We start from the raw sequence: 22711 nt of genomic DNA, 5'->3' as shown, positions 1-22711 counted from the left end.
ACATTCCATTTCCCTAGACATTTATCCTACATAGTCCTGCCACTAGGGTCTCCAAAAAGTATTTATACCTACTAGTATCTCAACCCTGTCCTCCTCACACAGCCCTGCAACTTTGTGCCGTCCCAGGAGCATTTACTGAGTATTAATCTTGTACATGGAACCCAATAGAGTAAAGAGGGGGATAGTAGGAGCCAAATCTCCTTGGCTGTGTGGGGTCCAGAAATTCCTGATGGTGGCCCTGCATTAGATACCAGCAACATCCAACAAGGTGCACCCCATAATATATTGTTGGCAACAAGTGCTATTTTTGAATTTTTTTCAGCAAGTGTTTTTCATCTTTATGCAGCTGTGATAGATAATTATTTGTGTGTACACTGCAAGTATTCTCGAATTTTTAACTCACTACATTTCTCTCTGCCATTATTCATGTACTGTGTCTCTGGGTGTATATCAGTACTTTAGAGCTTTACCAGCCTATCCTGTTAGTTTCACAGTCTAGATGCCTAAATGCAATAGTATTATGGGGGTGGAAAAAAAACTATTTTCTATGTTCTGAAGGTATACTTCTGTGATTGAAAACACATAAGGGGCATGGCTACATAAAATCAGACTATAAATACATTTAAAATTATTCATTAAAAAACAGTTACAGCTAAATAAATCAGATTACTAAAATCACATTCTCACAGCGCAAAGAAAGCCCTGCGTGAGCATTACCTAGTTGTCCAAATTCTTTATGTGAATATACAGCAGAATAACTGCTATCATGTAACTATAGGAAATGTGGACGTTGTATTCCTTGTACACAATATTATTGCAAGATATCAGCTGGCTGCTGGAAAGGTCAGTCGTACAGAAAAGCAGGAAATTGATATGGACAGCCAGCATTAAGCATTACTCTGTCAGATAAGGACAATATTTGATTTAGGTAACGTCATAAAAAGCCACATCAGTGCTGCAGCCCGGTCTGCTCATACTACGTATTTACTTTTCACCTCTAATCTACTATATAATTGTCTAAGGGTCACTTCCGTCTTTCTGTCTGTCTTTCTGTCTGTCCTTCTGTCTTTCTGTCACGGATATTCATTGGTCGCGGCCTCTGTCTGTCATGGAATCCAAGTCGCTGATTGGTCGTGGCAAAACGCCCACAACCATTGCCATGACCAATCAGCGACAGCCACAGTCCGGCGGCAACATGGCCGCTCCTTCCTCCCCGCAGTCAGTGCCCGCTCCGTACTCCCCTCCAGTCAGCGCTCACACAGGGTTAATGGAAGCGCTAATGGACCACGTTATGCTGTGGTGTAACGTACTCCATTAACGCTGCTATTAACCCTGTGTGACCAACTTTTCGACTATTGATCCTGCCTATGCAGCCTCAATAGTAAAAAGATCTAATGTTAAAAATAATTAAAAAAAAAAAAAAATCATCATATACTCACCTTTCGGCGCCTTTCCCGCTCCTCACGACGCTCTGGTGACCGCTCCATGCAAGTGGCAGGTTCCGGTGGCAAGGATGGTATGCGACAAGGACCTGCCATGATGTCACGGTCATATGACCGTGATGTCATCACAGGTCCTGCGAGAAGGACCTGCCATGACGTCATGGTCATGTGACCGCGACGTCATCACAGGTCCTGCTCCCATACCAACCCTGGGACTGGAAGCTGCCGCGTGCACCGCACACAGGGCCGGGACTTCAACGGAGGGTGAGTATATGTTTATTTTTTATTTTAAGTCTGTATACTACGTGGCTCTGTGCTGTATACTCTGTCGCTGTGCAATATACTATGTGACTGGGCAATATACTACGTGACTGGGCAATATATTACGTGTCTGGGAAATATACTATGTGGCTGGGCAATATACTACGTGGCTGGGCAATATACTATGTGGCTGGGCAATATACTACGTGGCTGGGCAATATACTACATGGCTGGGTAATATACTATGTGGCTGGGCAATATACTACGTGGCTGGGCAATATACTACGTGGCTGTGCAATATACTACGTGGCTGGGCAATATACTACGTGGCTGGGCAATATACTACGTGGCTGGGCAATATACTACAAGGCTGGGTAATATACTATGTGGCTGGGCAATATACTACGTGGCTGGGCAATATACTATGTGGCTGGGCAATATACTATGTGGACATGCATATTCTAGAATACCCGGTGCGTTAGAATCGGGCCACCATCTAGTCTACTATATAATTGTCTAAGGGTCACTTCCGTCTTTCTGTCTGTCCTTTTGTCATGGATATTCATTCGTCGCGGACTCTGTCTGTCATGGAAATCCAAGTCGCTGATTGGTCGAGGCAAAACAGCCACGATCAATCAGCGATGGTTACAGTCCGGTGGAAAAAAGGCCGCTCCCTACTCCCCGCAGTCAGTGCCCGGCGCCTACTCCATACTCCCCGCAGTCAGTGCCCGCTCTATACTCCCCTCCAGTCACCGCTTCACACAGGGTTAATGCCAGCGGTAACGGACCGCGTTATGTCGCGGGTAACTCACTTTGTTACCGCCACTATTAACCCTGTGTGACCAAGTTTTTACTATTGATGCTGCCTATGCAGCATCAATAGTAAAAAAGATCTAATGTTAAAAATAATAAAAAAAACAAAAAACCTGCTATTCTCACCTTCCATAGTACGACGATGTGCTCACGCCTGCCACCAGCTTCCGGTCCCAGAGATGCATTGCAAAATTACCCAGAAGACTTAGCGGTCTCACGAGACCGCTAAGCGATCTGGGTAATTTTGCAATACATCCTGGGAACGTAAGATGGCAGCAGCCGCGCACGCATCGCCAGAGGTTCGTTAAATCTACGCTGGATCCTGCCGGGTGAGTATATAACTATTTTTTTAATTAATTTTTTAACAGGCATATGGTGCACACACTGCTAAATACTACGTGGGCTGTGTTAGATACTGCGTGGCTGCTATATACTACGTGACCAGTGTTAGATACTATGTGGGCAGTGTTCTATACTGCGTGGGCTGCGTTATATACTACATGGCTGCTATATACTACGTGGGCAGTGTTAGATACTATGTGGGCTGTGCTATATATTACGTGGGCTGTGCTATATATTATGTGGCCAGTGTTACATACTACATGGGCTGTGTTATATACTGCTTGGCTGCTATATACTGCGTGGCTGCTATATACTGTGTGGGCTGTGTTATATACTATGTGGGCTGTGTTATTTACTGCGTGGCCTATTGTACAATATGTATGTATGTATGTATATAGCAGCCACATGGTATATACCACAGGCCACGTAGTACTCCTATATACTACGTGGCCTGTGCTATATACTATGTGGTTGCTATATACGTACATACATATTCTAGAATACCCAATGTGTTTGAATCGGGCCACCATCTAGTTTACTATAATTTTAAGCTGATGATAAGTTATTTAGCTACATTTCATACAGAAGGACTGGAAATGGTTATTTTCTTATCCTCACGCATCTAAAACCAAAGTAACGTTGTTTTTTGGGGGATAGTGATGGTAAACTATAATTTCAAAGAATTTCAGAGAACTAAAATATACTTGGATTCACTTGTACAAGCAGACTCTGATTCATGCAGCCCGTGGTATAGACAGCATTAATCTAGTGACAGGTTCCCTTTAATGTGTAATCATAATCAGCCTTCTTTTGTACTCACCTGTACTCATGCCCCTCACCAAATGTTTCCCTGTTACCCACACTGAGTTTAATTTTCAAAAAATAGCAATAAATGCATTAAAACATAGCAATAAACCCTATTTATTAACCCATCGCTCACATAAATATGTCTATGAATTATGTTTTTTTCTTTCCCAGGTCTCTCGGCAGCTAAAGTGCTTGTAGACTCAGGTCTGAGTGTAGTTGTGCTTGAAGCTCGTGACCGGGTAGGAGGACGAACATTCACTGTAAAGGTAAGTTTGCTGAATATAAATAATGGCAAAGCGAATGGATGTATTAATTGGTTCTCCGGTGGAATTCTGTTTTATAATGATTGAACGTGCTCAGATAAGGTGCTATCCGAGCATGCTCGAGTGCTAATAGAGTATCTTCGGTGGGCTCTAATACTATGATCGAGTCACCATGGCTGCCTGTTTGTTAGAACAGTCGAAAGGCTGCTAGGCATGCAGCCACAGGACTTGAACATAATATTAGAGCACACTGAAAATACTCAATCAGCACTCGAGCATGCTTGGATAGCACCTTATCTGAGCACGTTCGCTTATCACTAGTTTTATTCCATTGGCTTCTAGTACATAAAAATAACAAATACAACTAAAGTTACAGCTATTTGAGTGTTGGCACTGGACCACCACTAGGGTATTGCTGTGTTCGGTAATTTATAAACAAGAAGTCAATGGATAAAAGGAAAAAATAAGTTGGACCACACCTTCAAGAAACTGGTAACTGTTGTTAAGGGGAACTTGACAGCTTATACTGTACATGTTGACTAGACCTTGAGCAGCACATATCAAACACTGACTCTTTAATTTCAGTCAGGTATGATTTACTCTGAAATGCTGCGACATTTGAAAGGCGGTCGAGGGCCATGCCATTCAAGGGACTTGTTAAAGAGACTGGTCACCAGAAATTTCTTCCCACTTCCCTTGAGTGACAGATGTCTCTCTCTATGTGGGTGGGTGGATATGGAGAGATATATCCCTCAAGGGGAGCAGGGAGAATTCACCAGAGACCAGCCTTTCGGATTAGTCACTAAAGCGATATGGTTCCCGGACAGCTTATAAATGTTAGATTTTCCTTGAAATTACTCAGCTAGCTGAAATTATAAAGCCAGTATCTGATACGTGCTGTCCCCTTTCAGGTTCCTTTTAAGTAGAGTAAAAAATGTAAGACGCTAACCAGTAAATAGAAATGTAATGGCACAGAAATTAAGACAAACTAATTTTTATAATCTGTACTACTAGATTAGTGTAAAATGGTCTTGAAATGAAGTTAGTTTTCAAATGCTAATTTCCACCTTACGAAACTCTTGGTTCTTTCTTAACTTCAACCCAAGGATAACCCTCATAGATAACATCTTAAACTGGTTGAGAATTTGTTTTCACATCCTGAAGAATCAGCCTTTAAAAAAAGAGGATAATTTCTAGAGTAACGCATCTGTTACAAGCAACAATTATTTATTGCCGTTTCTGCAACATATTAAGATAATTCTATGTAAGGCAGAAACATGAACATAACATAGGATATCACTACTAAGATCAAAACATCTTTAAATAATCAGTTTTATTACTGTCAAAACCTAATATTAACCTATACAACAAGCACAACTGGTATAATACAGCCTGGTGCAATAAACCATTCCACAAACTACTCGTGCAAACACAAGACCTTGTCAGAATAAAATTGGAAATCATTTTTTGCCAATAGTCCTCTGAAAATGTGTTATGTGATTTCCAAGATGACTAAAATAACTCCCAATTTCTTTCTCCTTAAAGGAGTTGTCTGTTCTAAAACAAAAAGTTTGCAGTCACTCTAGGTGGCAGCAGAGTTGTGAACCCTCACAAAGTGCGCACTGGACGATGTGAATAATCCCCAGTGTCAGCCCCGGGAGCGGCAGTCACATGACCACAAGTATGCGATATGCAAAAATCCGACTAGACTATTTTGGTCTCGGATAATATGTTTGCATTGAGTGTGCCAGAAACAGTTTGGTCCGATTCTGGCTGGGAGTACACATCGAATATACTTGCCATCATGTGACCACTGTTCATGGCACTGACACTGGAGAATCCTCACAGCATGCATTGTGTGCTATGTGAAGGTTCTCAAGTCTTCTGCAGGCTTGTCGTTTTAGACTGAACAATATAACTAGGAAACCTCTTGGGCCTAAATAACCCTTTCAAAAAGTCCCATGATTTATTTCCATGTTTACTAGATAACAAATTGGTCTATTACATTCTCTAAGAAGAAGCACATGCGTCATTTGCACAGATATTCTTTCTATTTTCACAAGCTACAATTATCAAGTTACTCATAAGTACAAAACAACTTTTGACAATTAATGTAACAAAACCAATTTGCAAATAAAGTTACATGGGTTGAACAGATAACAGCTACTACATTTACAACTTGACTTTATAAAATCACTCTATTGGAGATGTTCCGCTCATGAAGGGACAATTATCTGCATTTGGTGGGATTACAAGTTACCTTACTATTCCAAAGATTCCAAAGATACTATTCTAAAGATACCAGCAAGGCCGTCCATTTGCCAGCAAGCTCCATGAATAACTCCCAAATTGAAATTTCTACACACATCGTCAAAATTGTTGGTAACCCTCGTTTAATGACAGAAAAACCCACAATGGTCACAGAAATAGCTTGATTCTGACAAAATAATAATAAATAAAAAGTCTATGAAAATGAACAAATGAAAGTCAGACATTGCTTTTCAACCATACTTCCACAGATTAAAAAAAATATTCATTATAGATTGTAAGCTCTCACGAGCAGGGTCGGCTTATTTTGATTTAATTATTGTATTGTTAACGTTGTTACTTATGACTGTTGTGTTTGAAACTGTTAAACTGTAAAGCACTGCGGAATATGTTGGCGCTATATAAATAAAGATTATTATTATTATAAAAATAAAATAAAACTCATGAAATAGGACTGGACAGAAATGATGGTATCCCTGAAAATAATATGACAAAAGGGACATGTTAAATCAAGTTGTGTCCACTAGCTAGCATCACAGGTGTCTACAATCCTGGAATCAATGAGTGGCCTGTATATAGGGCTACAGATACTCACTGTGCTGTTTGGTGACATGGTGTGTATCGCACTCAACATGGACCAGAGGAAGCGAAGGAAAGATTTGTCTCAGGAGATTAGAAAGAAAATGATAGACAAACATGTTAAAGGGAACCTGTCACCCTCAAAATCAAAGGTGAGCAAAGCCCACCAGCATCAGGGGCTTATCTACAGCATTCTGGAATGCTGTAGATAAGCCCCCGATGTATCCTGAAAGATTAGAAAAAGAGGTTAGATTATACTCATCCAGGGGCGGTCCCGGTCCGGTTCTGGTCCGATGAGTGTAGCGGTCTGGGGCCTCCCATCTTCTTACGATGACGTCGTCTTCTTGTATTCATGCTGCGGTTCCAGCGCAGGCGTACTTTGTCTGCCCTGTTGAGGGCAGAGCAAAGTACTGCAGTGCGCAGGTGCCAGGAAAGGTCAGAGAGGCCCAGCTCCTGCGCACTGCAGTAATTTGATCTGCCCTCAACAGGGCAGACAAAGTACGCCTGCGCCGGAGCCGCAGCGTGAATACAAGAAGAAGACGTCATTGTAAGAAGATGGGAAGCCCCGGACCTGCTTTGCTGCATCTGGCGCAGAGTGTATAGAATCTGTGCAGGGTAGAATGAAATCTCAAGACTATCAAGGGATTCTAGAGAGAAATATGCTGTGCAGTGTCAGAAAGCTAGGTCTCAGTCGCAGGTCATGGGTCTTGCAATAAGATAATGATCTAAAACACACAGCTAAAAACACCCAAGAATGGCTAAGAGGAAACTATTGGACTATTCTAAAGTGGCCTTCTATGAGCCCTGACCTAAATCCTATTGAGCATCTTTGGAAAGAGCTGAAACATGCTGTCTGGAAAAGGCAACCTTCAAACACGAGACAACTGGAGCAGTTTGCTCTTGAGGAGTGGGCCAAAATACCTGTCGAGGGGTGCAGAAGTCTCATTGACAGTTACAGAAATTGTTTGATTGCAGTGATTGCCTCAAAAGGTTGTGCAAGAAAATATATTTCATGAGTTTTATTTTTTTTAAATTCTGTGGAAGCATGTTTGAAAAGCAATGTCTGATTTTAATTTGCTCATTTTCATAGATTTTTGATTTATTATTACTTTTGTCAGATTCAAGTTATTTCTGAGACCATTGTGGGTTTTTCTGTTATTAAACAAGGGGTACAAACACTTTTGACCATGTGTATAGCCTCACAAGCCCCAAATCATCACAATAAAGCACTATGTGGCTAGTTTCCAAAGCCATTTTTTTGCCAGAAAATTGGTGTTACAATTTTGCATCTGGAGGTGTTTTTACACCAGATCCTCCGTTATTTATTAAGTAGTCAGAGCTTTTCCTTAAAAGGGTATGGCCAGATACTGCTAAAAAAATTCACTCTAACTTATTTCACAAAATCGACTTGAGTTATAGCAGAAATTTAATCCACTCTATGACTTGAGTACATTTCTGGCACACAGGCAGCTGAAAGTTGTGCCAAATTAAGAGATATGTACCTTTTTGTCTTCATAAATTAATTGAATCTTAAGGTACCTTCACACTGAACAACTTAACAACGATATTGCTAGCGATCCGTGACGTTGCAGCGTCCTGGATAGCGATATCGTTGTGTTTGACACGCAGCAGCGATATGGATCCTGCTGTGACATCGTTGGTCGGAGCAGAAAGGCCAGAACTTTATTTCGTCGCTGGATCTCCCGCAGACATCGCTGAATCGGCGTGTGTGACGCCGATTCAGCGATGTCTTCACTGGTAACCAGGGTAAATATCGGGTTACTAAGCGCAGGGCCGTGCTTAGTAACCCGATATTTACCCTGGTTACCAGTGTAAATGTAAAAAAAAAAAAACACTACATACTTACATTGCAGGTGTCTGTCGCGTCCCCTGGCCTTCTGCTTCCCTGCACTGTATCAGTGCCGGCCGTAAAGCAGAACACATCGGTGACATCACCGCTGTGCTTTACGGCCGGCGCTTACACAGTGCAGGGAAGCGGACGCCGGGGATGCGACAGACACCGGAATGTGAGTATGTAGTGTTTGGGTTTTTTTACATTTACACTGGTAACAGGGGTAAACATCGGGTTACTAAGCGCGGCCCTGCGCTTAGTAACCCGATGTTTACCCTGGTTACCTGGGGACTTCGGCATTGTTGGTCGCTGGAGAGCTGTCTGTGTGACAGCTCTCCAGCGACCACACAGCGATGCTGCAGCAATCGGCATCGTTGTCTAGATCGCTGCAGCGTCGCTAAATTTGACGGTACCTTTACTCTAGTGGACCCTGAATCAACACTGGTGTAAAGAACTCCAGTCTTATTAAATTTACCCCCTTGATCACAAAATACTTTAGCTGCATAGTCCCTGTGTACACAATGTTAAAGATAGGTACGCAGGACGGATGCGGATGTATGCAGATCGGAAGGTAAGAAGTATGCAGCCCTAACGCTAGTGTGAACCTAGCCTTCCTGCAGTATTTCACAGATCAATCAATTCACAATGGTGCTGACTATGTAGGTCTAGCACCTCCATATTTGTCATTTGAATCTTTGGATTATTATTCACAGACTGAGACTAAAACTCACATTTCAATGTAGTTCATCACTGCAGCGGTAACCACAATCAAATTAGGCCTTTTTTTATTCCAATGTGGCATGACCTCCTATTTCTACAATGTAAAAGCATAAATTGATGCTGCGACCATGGCAGCGCAAAACGTCATTACCTTGCTCACTGATGCTTCAGAAGTGTGTGAAATTACACTGGCATTTTTTTTCCAATCCTCATGAACGGATTTGCAAAATTCTTGAATTCATGAAGATAACTTCAGCTAATCTGACTCAAAGTTGATTCCCCAGAGATTGGTTTCTTCATTTCTAACAATAAGGTCTTGTTCACATTTCAGTAATTCTCCTTCGTGTGCTGTCATTGTTTTTCAGTGACAACAAACTGACACATTATGCTTCTTTGTGGCTGTTCACAGTCAATTTTTCTTTTTTGCTGACAAATGGTCCATGTAAAAAAAAAAAAAACTACCCGGTTCTGGTCCATTTTGTCAAAAGAGTTTGCCAGTTCAAATGAATGGGTCAGTGAAAAAAATAATGAATGGCCTACGGATACCATCCACGTGCTTGAATGTGCTGTCCGATTTTCACTGACTGGTTGGAAAACCTCCATCAGTTCTCGCTTCATGCTGACAACATAATGGGCACTTGACATCGCCTTGCATGGATATGCATAAGAATAGGAAAGATATTCTCATGTGGATGACATATATCGCATTTTAGTCACTGCTTACGCTGAAGTTTTTATGCTCTATTGAGCACATTTTCTAGTGAATAAAGAAAAGGTTCTTTCACTACCTTGTTGAGCTGCATTTTAGATTTCTTTTGAGTTTTGAACTGATGCATTGTCTTGCAGAAGGCGGACACCTTTTGAAAGATTGCCATGTCTCTTGGTTTTGATGGCCTCCCACACTGGCCTCCTGCAATTTCTGCAGCAGTGAAGCATAGTATGCACCAGTGATCATGGTACCATTTGCTAGGAAATCCATCAATACTACCCTGTGCTGGTTCCAAAACATTGTGAGCACGACCTTGCCTGCTGAGTGTTGGGCATGTGCCTTCTTTGGATGGGGTCAGTTGGAATGCTTTCCAGGGTGGTGGGGTACTCTGTACCGGGTCCGGTATTTAAAGGGATGTGTCTCGGCGGCGGTGACTCAGTCCGTGGCCCTGGGCGCCCAAGTAAAATGGACAGTCTTTAAAGGGGTTTGTGAAATAAAAGTTTGTGACGCCACCAGTGGTACTTGGTCAGGGGTGGCCGATGCTGCTTAAAGGGGTCCTCTGGGGTGGTGTTATGGCAGAAGTGATGGTATGGCTTCCCACAGGTGAAGCTGGGTCACCAGGGCTCCCGATGTGTTTGGCAAGGATGGTGTGGTGCCGGAAATAAATGGATGACACAGGGTTGCAGTCTCTTTACCTGGTTTACTGAAGGTAGACAGCCTCAGTCCAGTGTACCAGCAACAGGTGTTGGTGAGGTCCAGCCGGCCTGGAAGCAATTACAGATCCCTTTCCCAGGTGAGGTTCATAAGCCTTCCGTCTTGCGCTTTTAAGTGAGTTCCTTGGTGCCTGTGGCTTCTGTCAAGGTCCTCTCTCTCCTGTCCTGGGACAGTACCTGCATGGTAGGTGACTTAAACCTTTTTACAGAGTCTCTCTCATGACTCGGGCTCTGTGTTGCTGTACCTTCAGATTGGGGTGTGGACAGTCGACATAGAATCTACTGTCCTCCAGTTCTGCTGTGGGACATAAAGTACTACACAGCCTTGGGCTCCCGGTGCCTGGTTCCTGCACTTCAGCTCGGAGGGAGCCCAATCACAGCCCTCCTTCAAGCTCCTTTGTTCTCTTGTGCTTCTCCCCTCTGGCACTTGCTATCAATGCAACCAGTCTGCTTCTCTTCTCTCTCTCCTGGAGCTGCAGCATCACTTGTGGCTGCACGGCCCCAGATCAGCTCTCACTCCTCTGGTCTCCCTGGACCAACTGCCTAACTCCTCCTCCAATCCAGAATATATATATGGGGAAGCTCCCAAGAAACTGGGTTCTGAGCTCCCCCTTCTGGCCTGGAATCAAAATGTGTTGCATGAAGGTGTACTACCTGTTAAAGGGATCTTCCTTGCTTCCAGGAGTGACACCACCCTCCCGAAAGGAAGGCAACATCACTGTAACAACCGGTTACCTGGGGTGTTACAGAGTCATGATGCTTCCATTGCATCAACTGGACTTTAGTCTCAGGATCATAGTGATGGACCCAGCTTTCATGCTGTGTGATCAGTCTGTTGAAAAAATCTTCTGGGTTTCCATGGCACATCGTCAATAGAGCCTGAGAGCATTCAACTTGTTCCTGCTTCTAGAAAGGTGTGAGCAGCCGGGGAACCCAGCAAGCAAATACCTTATGCATGTGATGATGGTCTTGGATGAATAATTCCATGGACCCTAAACTAATCTTGACATTTTGGGCTAGGTGGCTAATGGTTATGCGGTGATTTTGCAAAATGGCCACCACCACTTGTTGGATGGTGTGTTCATCAATAGTAGAGTGGGGTCACCCTTGAATTGGAGCTGTTTACACCAAAGTCCGACCACATTTGAATTGACGATGACAGTTCTTGACTACGTCTCCTTTGGTGTGTGTCCTTTCAGGTAAAGGAACTTCTCTGTATTCCACTGGTTCATTTTCAAACCTCACACCACTTCAGTGCATGTAAAATCAAGATCGTTATCAGTTCTGAGTTGCAAATTGGAACACAACATAGAGAGACATATCATTGCACATGTGCAGTTTCAACGTACTGTGATAAATAGAAGTGGGTCAGGGGAAATCTTTAATGAACGCCTCTCTTATTTATATCCTAGTTTGAGCTCTTTTGTATTAGAACAGATTTTATAAATGTCCCATCTATGAATTATCATTCTACTTGTTTTCATATCAGAACAGCAAAACAAAATATGTGGATCTCGGTGGTGCTTATATCGGACCCACTCAGAACAGAATCATAAGAGTCGCCAAAGAACTTGGAGTGGAGACATATAAAGTAAATGAAGAGCAGCAACTCCTTCATTATGTCAAGGTAAGGTTTATATTTTACACTGTGCAAAGTAATTGTACAGTAGTTAATGTGCTCGGATAAGGAATTATCTGAGTACGCTCATGTCCTAACCAAGTATTTTCATTGTGCAAAAAAAAAATGCTTGAATCTCCGAAGCTGCATGTCTCGCAGCTGTTTGACTGCTGCAACACATGCAGGGATTGCCTGTTGGATAGGCAATCCCTGCATGTGTTGCGGCTGTCAAACAGCTGCGAGACATGTAGGAGCATGCCGAAAATACTTGATGCTCGGATAATACTGCTCTTCACTAGTATTAGTTTTCACTTACTATTATGACTGTAACCATCAATGAATTACAACATAATATTCTATGAGTTATATTAGTATTCCATTTCTATGGCTTCTTTCAGTGAAAAGTTTAAAAACTATAATTTTTTGGTAGAATTTGAATTTTATAATATCTATTTTTTGCTCTGGAATAGGTGGCCTTACATAATCATATTTGCTGTATTATTATTGTTTTCTTCACAGTACAGCACCTTTCTGGTAATTCATGCAAATGATGAAAAGCTTTTTTAAGTCTTAGCAAAGAGAAAATCTAAAATGGGTGAATATGACAAGGAGGCAACTAAGTATAAGAAAGAATGTGGGAAGTAGATCAAAGCAGTAAAAGACCAGACAAGTGCTGAAGGGAAAAGAGTGATCAAAATAAAATAAAAACCTGAGGGCTTTGCTGGATGTCAGGAACAGATTGCAATCATATGCAAACACTCATAGCCCCATCTGGTGTCAAAGATATATTTCCTTACAATTCTTTTGCTTCATCAGCTACAGCTAATTATATATATATATATATATATATATATATATATATACATATATATACATGTATATATATATATATATACACATGTATATATATATGTATATACAGTGGGGCAAAAAAGTATTTAGTCAGCAATAGTGCAAGTTCCGCCACTTAAAAAGATGAGAGGCGTCTGTAATTTACATCATAGGTAGACCTCAACTATGGGAGACAAACTAAGAAAAAAAATCCAGAAAATCACATTGTCTGTTTTTTTATCATTTTATTTGCATATTATGGTGGAAAATAAGTATTTGGTCAGAAACAAACAATCAAAATTTCTGGCTCTCACAGACCTGTAACTTCTTCTTTAAGAGTCTCCTCTTTCCTCCACTCATTACCTGTAGTAATGGCACCTGTTTAAACTTGTTATCAGTATAAAAAGACACCTGTGCACACCCTCAAACAGTCTGACTCCAAACTCCACTATGGTGAAGACCAAAGAGCTGTCAAAGGACATCAGAAACAAAATTGTAGCCCTGCACCAGGCTGGGAAGACTGAATCTGCAATAGCCAACCAGCTTGGAGTGAAGAAATCAACAGTGGGAGCAATAATTAAAAAATGGAAGACATACAAGACCACTGATAATCTCCCTCGATCTGGGGCTCCACGCAAAATCCCACCCTGTGGGGTCAGAATGATCACAAGAACGGTGAGCAAAAATCCCAGAACCACGCGGGGGGGCCTAGTGAATGAACTGCAAAGAGCTGGGAACAATGTAACAAGGCCTACCATAAGTAACACACTACGCCACCATGGACTCAGATCCTGCAGTGCCAGACGTGTCCCACTGCTTAAGCCAGTACATGTCCGGGCCCGTCTGAAGTTTGCTAGAGAGCATTTGGATGATCCAGAGGAGTTTTGGGAGAATGTCCTATGGTCTGATGAAACCAATCTAGAACTGTTTGGTAGAAACACAACTTGTCGTGTTTGGAGGAAAAAGAATACTGAGTTGCATCCATCAAACACCATACCTACTGTAAAGCATGGTGGTGGAAACATCATGCTTTGGGGCTGTTTCTCTGCAAAGGGGCCAGGATGACTGATCCGGGTACATGAAAGAATGAATGGGGCTATGTATCGTGAGATTTTGAGTGCAAACCTCCTTCCATCAGCAAGGGCATTGAAGATGAAACGTGGCTGGGTCTTTCAACATGACAATGATCCAAAGCACACCGCCAGGGCAACGAAGGAGTGGCTTCGTAAGAAGCATTTCAAGGTCCTGAAGTGGCCTAGCCAGTCTCCAGATCTCAACCCTATAGAAAACCTTTGGAGGGAGTTGAAAGTCCGTGTTGCCAAGCGAAAAGCCAAAAACATCACTGCTCTAGAGGAGATCTGCATGGAGGAATGGGCCAACATACCAACAACAGTGTGTGGCAACCTTGTGAAGACTTACAGAAAACGTTTGACCTCTGTCATTGCCAACAAAGGATATATTACAAAGTATTGAGATGAAATTTTGTTTTTGACCAAATACTTATTTTCCACCATAATGTGCAAATAAAATGATAAAAAAACAGACAATGTGATTTTCTGGATTTTTTTTTCTCAGTTTGCCTCCCATAGTTGAGGTCTACCTATGATGTAAATTACAGACGCCTCTCATCTTTTTAAGTGGTGGAACTTGCACTATTGCTGACTGACTAAATACTTTTTTGCCCCACTGTATATATATATTTTTCTTAATACATATCTACATATCTACTGTGTTTGTATCATTGTGATAAATATGGTAAATAAAATTGTGAAAATATAATAGAATTTAAACATTAACATATAATATTGACATTACAACACCAAGAAGAAATCATGGAATTATGGAGATCACTCCATAACGGGAAGAAAAACATTAGACTCGAACAAAGACGACCCAGGAAAACATACTCAGAAGGGAGGTAAGAACATTTCTAAAACAATCCACAGTGAGGAGATTGGAACAAAACAAAATCCTCTAAACTGCATGCTCGCAAACGCCAGAAGCCTGACAAACAAGATGGAAGAACTAGAAGCAGAAATATCTACAGGTACCTTTGACAATGTGGGAATAACCGAGACATGGTTAGATGAAAGCTATGACTGGGCAGTTAACTTACAGGGTTACAGTCTGTTTAGAAAGGATCGTAAAAATCGGAGAGGAGGAGGGGTTTGTCTCTATGTAAAGTCTTGTCTAAAGTCCACTTTAAGGGAGGATATTAGCGAAGGGAATGAGGATGTCGAGTCCATATGGGTTGAAATTCATGGAGGGAAAAATGGTAACAAAATTCTCATTGGGGTCTGTTACAAACCCCCAAATATAACAGAAACCATGGAAAGTCTACTTCTAAAGCAGATAGATGAAGCTGCAACCCATAATGAGGTCCTGGTTATGGGGGACTTTAACTACCCGGATATTAACTGGGAAACAGAAACCTGTGAAACCCATAAAGGCAACAGGTTTCTGCTAATAACCAAGAAAAATTATCTTTCACAATTGGTGCAGAATCCAACCAGAGGAGCAGCACTTTTAGACCTAATACTATCTAATAGACCTGACAGAATAACAAATCTGCAGGTGGTTGGGCATTTAGGAAATAGCGACCACAATATTGTGCAGTTTCACCTGTCTTTCACTAGGGGGACTTGTCAGGGAGTCACAAAAACATTGAACTTTAGGAAGGCAAAGTTTGAACAGCTTAGAGATGCCCTTAATCTGGTAGACTGGGACAATATCCTCAGAAATGAGAATACAGATAATAAATGGGAAATGTTTAAGAACATCCTAAATAGGCAGTGTAAGCGGTTTATACCTTGTGGGAATAAAAGGACTAGAAATAGGAAAAACCCAATGTGGCTAAACAAAGAAGTAAGGCAGGCAATTAACAGTAAAAAGAAAGCATTTGCACTACTAAAGCAGGATGGCACCACTGAAGCTCTAAAAAACTATAGGGAGAAAAATACTTTATCTAAAAAACTAATTAAAGCTGCCAAAAAGGAAACAGAGAAGCACATTGCTAAGGAGAGTAAAACTAATCCCAAACTGTTCTTCAACTATATCAATAGTAAAAGAATAAAAACTGAAAATGTAGGCCCCTTAAAAAATAGTGAGGAAAGAATGGTTGTAGATGACGAGGAAAAAGCTAACATATTAAACACCTTCTTCTCCACAGTATTCACGGTGGAAAAAGAAATGCTAGGTGAAATCCCAAGAAACAATGAAAACCCTATATTAAGAGTCACCAATCTAACCCAAGAAGAGGTGCGAAACCGGCTAAATAAGATTAAAATAGATAAATCTCCAGGTCCGGATGGCATACACCCACGAGTACTAAGAGAACTAAGTAATGTAATAGATAAACCATTATTTCTTATTTTTAGGGACTCTATAGCGACAGGGTCTGTTCCGCAGGACTGGCGCATAGCAAATGTGGTGCCAATATTCAAAAAGGGCTCTAAAAGTGAACCTGGAAATTATAGGCCAGTAAGTCTAACCTCTATTGTTGGTAAAATATTTGAAGGGTTTCTGAGGGATGTTATTCTGGATTATCTCAATGAGAATAACTGTTTAACTCCATATCAGCATGGGTTTATGAGAAATCGCTCCTGTCAAACCAATCTAATCAGTTTTTATGAAGAGGTAAGCTATAGACTGGACCACGGTGAGTCATTGGACGTGGTATATCTCGATTTTTCCAAAGCGTTTGATACCGTGCCGCACAAGAGGTTGGTACACAAAATGAGAATGCTTGGTCTGGGGGAAAATGTGTGTAAATGGGTTAGTAACTGGCTTAGTGATAGAAAGCAGAGGGTGGTTATAAATGGTATAGTCTCTAACTGGGTCGCTGTGACCAGTGGGGTACCGCAGGGGTCAGTATTGGGACCTGTTCTCTTCAACATATTCATTAATGATCTGGTAGAAGGTTTACACAGTAAAATATCGATATTTGCAGATGATACAAAACTATGTAAAGCAGTTAATACAAGAGAAGATAGTATTCTGCTACAGATGGATCTGGATAAGTTGGAAACTTGGGCTGAAAGGTGGCAGATGAGGTTTAACAATGATAAATGTAAGGTTATACACATGGGAAGAGGGAATCAATATCACCATTACACACTGAACGGGAAACCACTGGGTAAATCTGACAGGGAGAAGGACTTGGGGATCCTAGTTAATGATAAACTTACCTGGAGCAGCCAGTGCCAGGCAGCAGCTGCCAAGGCAAACAGGATCATGGGGTGCATTAAAAGAGGTCTGGATACACATGATGAGAGCATTATACTGCCTCTGTACAAATCCCTAGTTAGACCGCACATGGAGTACTGTGTCCAGTTTTGGGCACCGGTGCTCAGGAAGGATATAATGGAACTAGAGAGAGTACAAAGGAGGGCAACAAAATTAATAAAGGGGATGGGAGAACTACAATACCCAGATAGATTAGCGAAATTAGGATTATTTAGTCTAGAAAAAAGACGACTGAGGGGCGATCTAATAACCATGTATAAGTATATAAGGGGACAATACAAATATCTCGCTGAGGATCTGTTTATACCAAGGAAGGTGACGGGCACAAGGGGGCATTCTTTGCGTCTGGAGGAGAGAAGGTTTTTCCACCAACATAGAAGAGGATTCTTTACTGTTAGGGCAGTGAGAATCTGGAATTGCTTGCCTGAGGAGGTGGTGATGGCGAACTCAGTCGAGGGGTTCAAGAGAGGCCTGGATGTCTTCCTGGAGCAGAACAATATTGTATCATACAATTATTAGGTTCTGTAGAAGGACGTAGATCTGGGGATTTATTATGATGGAATATAGGCTGAACTGGATGGACAAATGTCTTTTTTCGGCCTTACTAACTATGTTACTATGTTACTATGTTACTTGACAGAAAGACATATTAAAGGGAACCTGTCGCATGATTTATGCTGCCTAACTAACGGAAAACATGAATCGGAGTTTAACTGCATAATTGCAGCCAGGGATATTGTTCTGTGAACAGTCTAGCTTTTCAGAAAAAACATAGAACTTACCGTACATATATTCGTGTATAAGCTGTCCCGAATATAAGCCGAGGCACCTAATTTTGCCTCGAAAAACTGGGAAAACGTATTGACTCAAGTATAAGCTGGGTATGAAGGGCATCAGCCCAAGCAATGATCTGCCACATGGTGAGTGACCTGTGTCCCTGTACAGGTCAATGACCACTTCTCAAACTCCTGTTCCGAACTGTGGTACCGCTAGAGCCTCAGCTGTACTTCCTGTCTATCCGGACACTGAATGGCTTGGTATAAGGCTTGAATATTGCAGAGCCGTCTGCACAGCATGGGCACTAGGCCCTTACTCACTACAAACATCAAAGCTCTTGCACTTAAAACAGACAGCCCCTCCTACATAACTATGTATACTGTGGAGCCCCATCTAGTTTCCGATAACAGGGTCTACACTTGCCCTATCACAACTACAAAAGACAAAATGGAATATATATACATAGCAGCATGACAAATATACATGTTTAAGGGGGTAGAGGCGTACTGGCCCGCTGCTGTTCTGACTCTTAAAGGCTAGGCCCCCCGCTCTGGAAGATGTTGAGGCTCCTTTTCCCACTGATGTTCTTGCTTTGCACGACGTGGATTGGGCTCTGGTGGATGGCACTCTGTCTCCGTCAGCCGCCGGCAGCTCTTTTATGCAGGTAACGAGGATGTTTCCACAGCATCGTCTCTCTGTTGCCTGGGTCAGGCCCTCTCTTCCTCATGCCGCCATTTCCATTCTATGTGGCCTACGCCCCCGCAGTGACAAGCACAGGAGTGATGCATCGCTGCCACTGCCGTGTCTCGTAATGACACCGCACAGCTGCATCCAGGGTTTTCTTGTGGGCCCACCCGTTCCGGCCTCTCTACTCATTTCCTAGTAGCATGTGCCAGAGGGTGAGACCTTCTCCTCCTGCGATGCACCCACCACGGGCGAGGCAAGGGACATGGTGAGAAAGATTGTTGCACAATCTTAAGGGAATCACGCCCACGAAGAGTGAATTCACAGCTGTCATTCTCTTTGTTGGCACCAAACTCCGCCATCTTTATAGCTGCCATCTTTTCCATGATCACGTCGGTCGCATTTAGGGTTTTAGACATGTCCATAATATCAGTCACATCCAGTATTTCAGTAACATTCACAATTTCTTAATCTTCACTCTTTCTAGTCGCATCAATAATATCTTTCGCGACATTCCCACGCTGCACAGTTGTAGCATCCTGCCGCACTATGCCAAGTGTAAAAGGCCAGGCCAGGGCCGTAGTCGAGGCTGAGGACAACTGTTTACACGTGCCCTGACCCCCAGTTACATGCATACAATGTCCCTTCTGCAGCATACCTTTCACTTCACCCTCTGTACCATCTGGGTACCATCGGGCTGGCTGACGTTCCGCTGTTTCCATTGAACAATAAGAGACAGAGTCTTTTTCCAACTTAAAACGATGAATTTTATTATTTGCTTGTTGCAGCACATTCCAGTGAGTTACACCATCAGCATTAGGTTCCAAGCAGTTCGCGTTCTCCACTCTCCCTACGCTTTCCCCTATGTCCTGCAGTACATTATGGGGACATAACACCTCTTGCAATAATGCAGCGTCCTCCCTGTGCGAGCTCACCACACTTGAGTGTTCCCTCATCTGCTTCGCCTGGTATGAAGGCCATCAGCCCAAGCAATGATCTGACACATGGTGAGCGACTTGTGTCCCTGTACTGGTCAAGGACTACTTCTCCAACTCCTGTTCCGAACTGTGGTACCGCTGTTGCCTCAGCTGTACTTCCTGTCCATCCGGACACTGAACAGCTGGGTATGAGGCTTGAATGTTGAGGAGCTGTCTGCCTAGCACGGGCACTAGGCCCTTACTCACTACAAACAGGAAGGCTCTTGCACTTAACAAAGACAGCCCCTCCTGCATAACTATGTATGCTGTCGAGCCCCATCTAGTGTCCGATAACAGGTTCTACACTTGCCCTATCACCACTACAATACACAAAATGGAATATACAGTACAGACCAAAAGTTTGGACACACCTTCTCATTTAACGATTTTTCTGTTTTTTCATGACTATGAAAATTGTGCATTCACACTGTAGGCATCCAAACTGTGAATTAACGCATGTGCAATTATATACTTAACAAAAAAGTGTGAAACAACTGAAAATATGTCTTATATTCTAGGTTCTTCAAAGTAGCCACCTTTTGCTTTGATGACTGCTTTGCACACTCTTGGCATTCTCTTGATGAGCTTCAAGAGGTAGTCACTGGGAATGGTCTTCCAACAATCTTGAAGGAGTTCCCAGAGATGCTTAGCACTTGCTGGCCATTTTGCCTTCACTCTGCAGTCCAGTTCACCCCAAACCATCTCGATTGGGTTCAGGTCTGGTGACTGTGGAGGCCAGGTCATCTGGCGTAGCACCCCATCACTCTCCTTCTTGGTCAAATAGCCCTTACACAGCCTGGAGGTGCGTTTGGGGTCATTGTCCTATTGAAAATAAATAATGGTCCAACTAAAGGCAAACCGGATGGAATAGCATGCCGCTGCAAGATGCTGTGGTAGCCATGCTGGTTCAGTATGCCTTCAATTTTGAATAAATCCCCAACAGTGTCACCAGCAAAGCACCCCCACACCATCACACCTCCTCCTCCATGCTTCACGGTGGGAACCAGGCATGTAGAGTCCATCCGTTCACCTTTTCTGCATTGCACAAAGACACGGTGGTTGAAACCAAAGATCTCAAATTTGGACTCATCAGACCAAAGCACAGATTTCCACTGGTCTAATGTCCATTCCTTGTGTTCTTTAGTGCAAACAAGTCTCTTCTTCTTGTTGCCTGTCCTTAGCAGTCGTTTCCTAGCAGGTATTTTACCATGAAGGCTGTTGTGAATTCAGCTTTTGGGCTCCCTCCGGTGGTTGTAGAGAGTAATGCAGTTGTGCCTGGATTGCAGGAGTGGACATGTGTATCTACTAATTGCAGGACTGACTGGGGTATATAGCTTTGCAGGATCCTTTAGTCAGTGCCAGTTGTCCATTGTTCTTGAAGGATTCACTTCCCTGCTGGTCTCCCCAGTTTGCTGTGTTTTTCTACAAAGATAAGTCCTGAGTTTGTTTTTGCTGTCCACCTGCAGTGGACCTTATAGTTCTGTGCATTTTCATGTTTTTGTCTTGTCCAGCTTGGTCTGTGAAGGATTTTTTGCAGCCTAGCTATTTCTCTGGAGATGCAGATATACCCCCATGTCTTTAGTCAGATGTGGTGATCCGTATTTTCTGCGGTGGATATTTTCTAGTGTTTTTATACTGACTGCATAGTACTCTGTTCTATTCTTTCTTTTTAGCTAGTATGGCCTCCTATGCTAAAATCTGATTTCATATCTACGTATGTTATTTCCCTCTCCTCTCACAGTCAAAATTTGGGGGGGCTATCTATCCTTTGGGGATTTTCTCTGAGGCAAGATAGGTTTCCTGTTTCTGTCTTTAGGGGTAGTTAGATCTTAGGCTGTGCCGAGGGGTCTAGGGAGTTTTAGGTACCCCCCACGGCTGCTTCTAGTTGTGCTGCTAGGTTCAGGGTTTGCGGTCAGTACAGGGACCACCTTCTCCAGAGTACATCTCATGCTGCTCCAAGGCCACCAAATCATAACAGTACAACTGGCCCACAATGAGTTAATTGCATCTCAGAAGAAGGGTGGAAAGATTTTGAGCCTTTTTTTTTTTTCCTTAGCCTGTTTGGTCTGTTCCTCCCTCTTTACCTCTGGGTGGCTACAGAGTCTAGTATTAACATGAATGTTCAGGAGTTAGTTTCTCGGGTGGATCAGCTTGCTGCTAGGGTACAGGGGATTTCAGATTTCATTGTTCAGGCTCCTGCCTTAGAACCTAAGATTCCCACTCCTGATTTGTTCTTTGGTGACAGATCCAAATTTTTGAGTTTCAAAAATAACTGTAAACTGTTTTTTGCATTAAGACCCCGGTCTTCTGGTGATCCTATTCAGCAGGTTAAAATCATCATACAGTTAGGGCCAGAAATATTTGGACAGTGACACAATTTTCGCGAGTTGGGCTCTGCATGCCACCACATTGGATTTGAAATGAAACCTCTACAACAGAATTCAAGTGCAGATTGTAACGTTTAATTTGAAGGGTTGAACAAAAATATCTGATAGAAAATGTAGGAATTGTACACATTTCTTTACAAACACTCCACATTTTAGGAGGTCAAAAGTAATTGGACAAATAAACATAACCCAAACAAAATATTTTTATTTTCAATATTTTGTTGCAAATCCTTTGGAGGCAATCACTGCCTTAAGTCTGGAACCCATGGACATCACCAAACGCTGGGTTTCCTCCTTCTTAATGCTTTGCCAGGCCTTTACAGCCGCAGCCTTCAGGTCTTGCTTGTTTGTGGGTCTTTCCGTCTTAAGTCTGGATTTGAGCAAGTGAAATGCATGCTCAATTGGGTTTAGATCTGGAGATTG

At 42.5% G+C, this 22711-nt stretch overlaps 1 protein-coding gene across 1 annotated transcript in view; it reads left to right on the top strand.

Moving 5' to 3' along the window:
* Window positions 1-22711, top strand: part of LOC138673071 (amine oxidase [flavin-containing] B-like) — a 301571-nt gene that overhangs the window by 185156 nt on the left and 93704 nt on the right. The window contains exons 2-3 of the mRNA XM_069761652.1: window positions 3837-3931; window positions 12259-12396. Of these exons, the coding sequence (XP_069617753.1) occupies window positions 3837-3931; window positions 12259-12396 (233 nt within the window). The remainder of the gene's footprint in view (window positions 1-3836; window positions 3932-12258; window positions 12397-22711) is intronic.

Source organism: Ranitomeya imitator, chromosome 3, assembly GCF_032444005.1.
Source record: "Ranitomeya imitator isolate aRanImi1 chromosome 3, aRanImi1.pri, whole genome shotgun sequence".
NCBI classification, from domain to species: Eukaryota; Metazoa; Chordata; class Amphibia; order Anura; family Dendrobatidae; genus Ranitomeya; species Ranitomeya imitator.
This window is presented reverse-complemented; position numbering and strand designations above follow the sequence as displayed.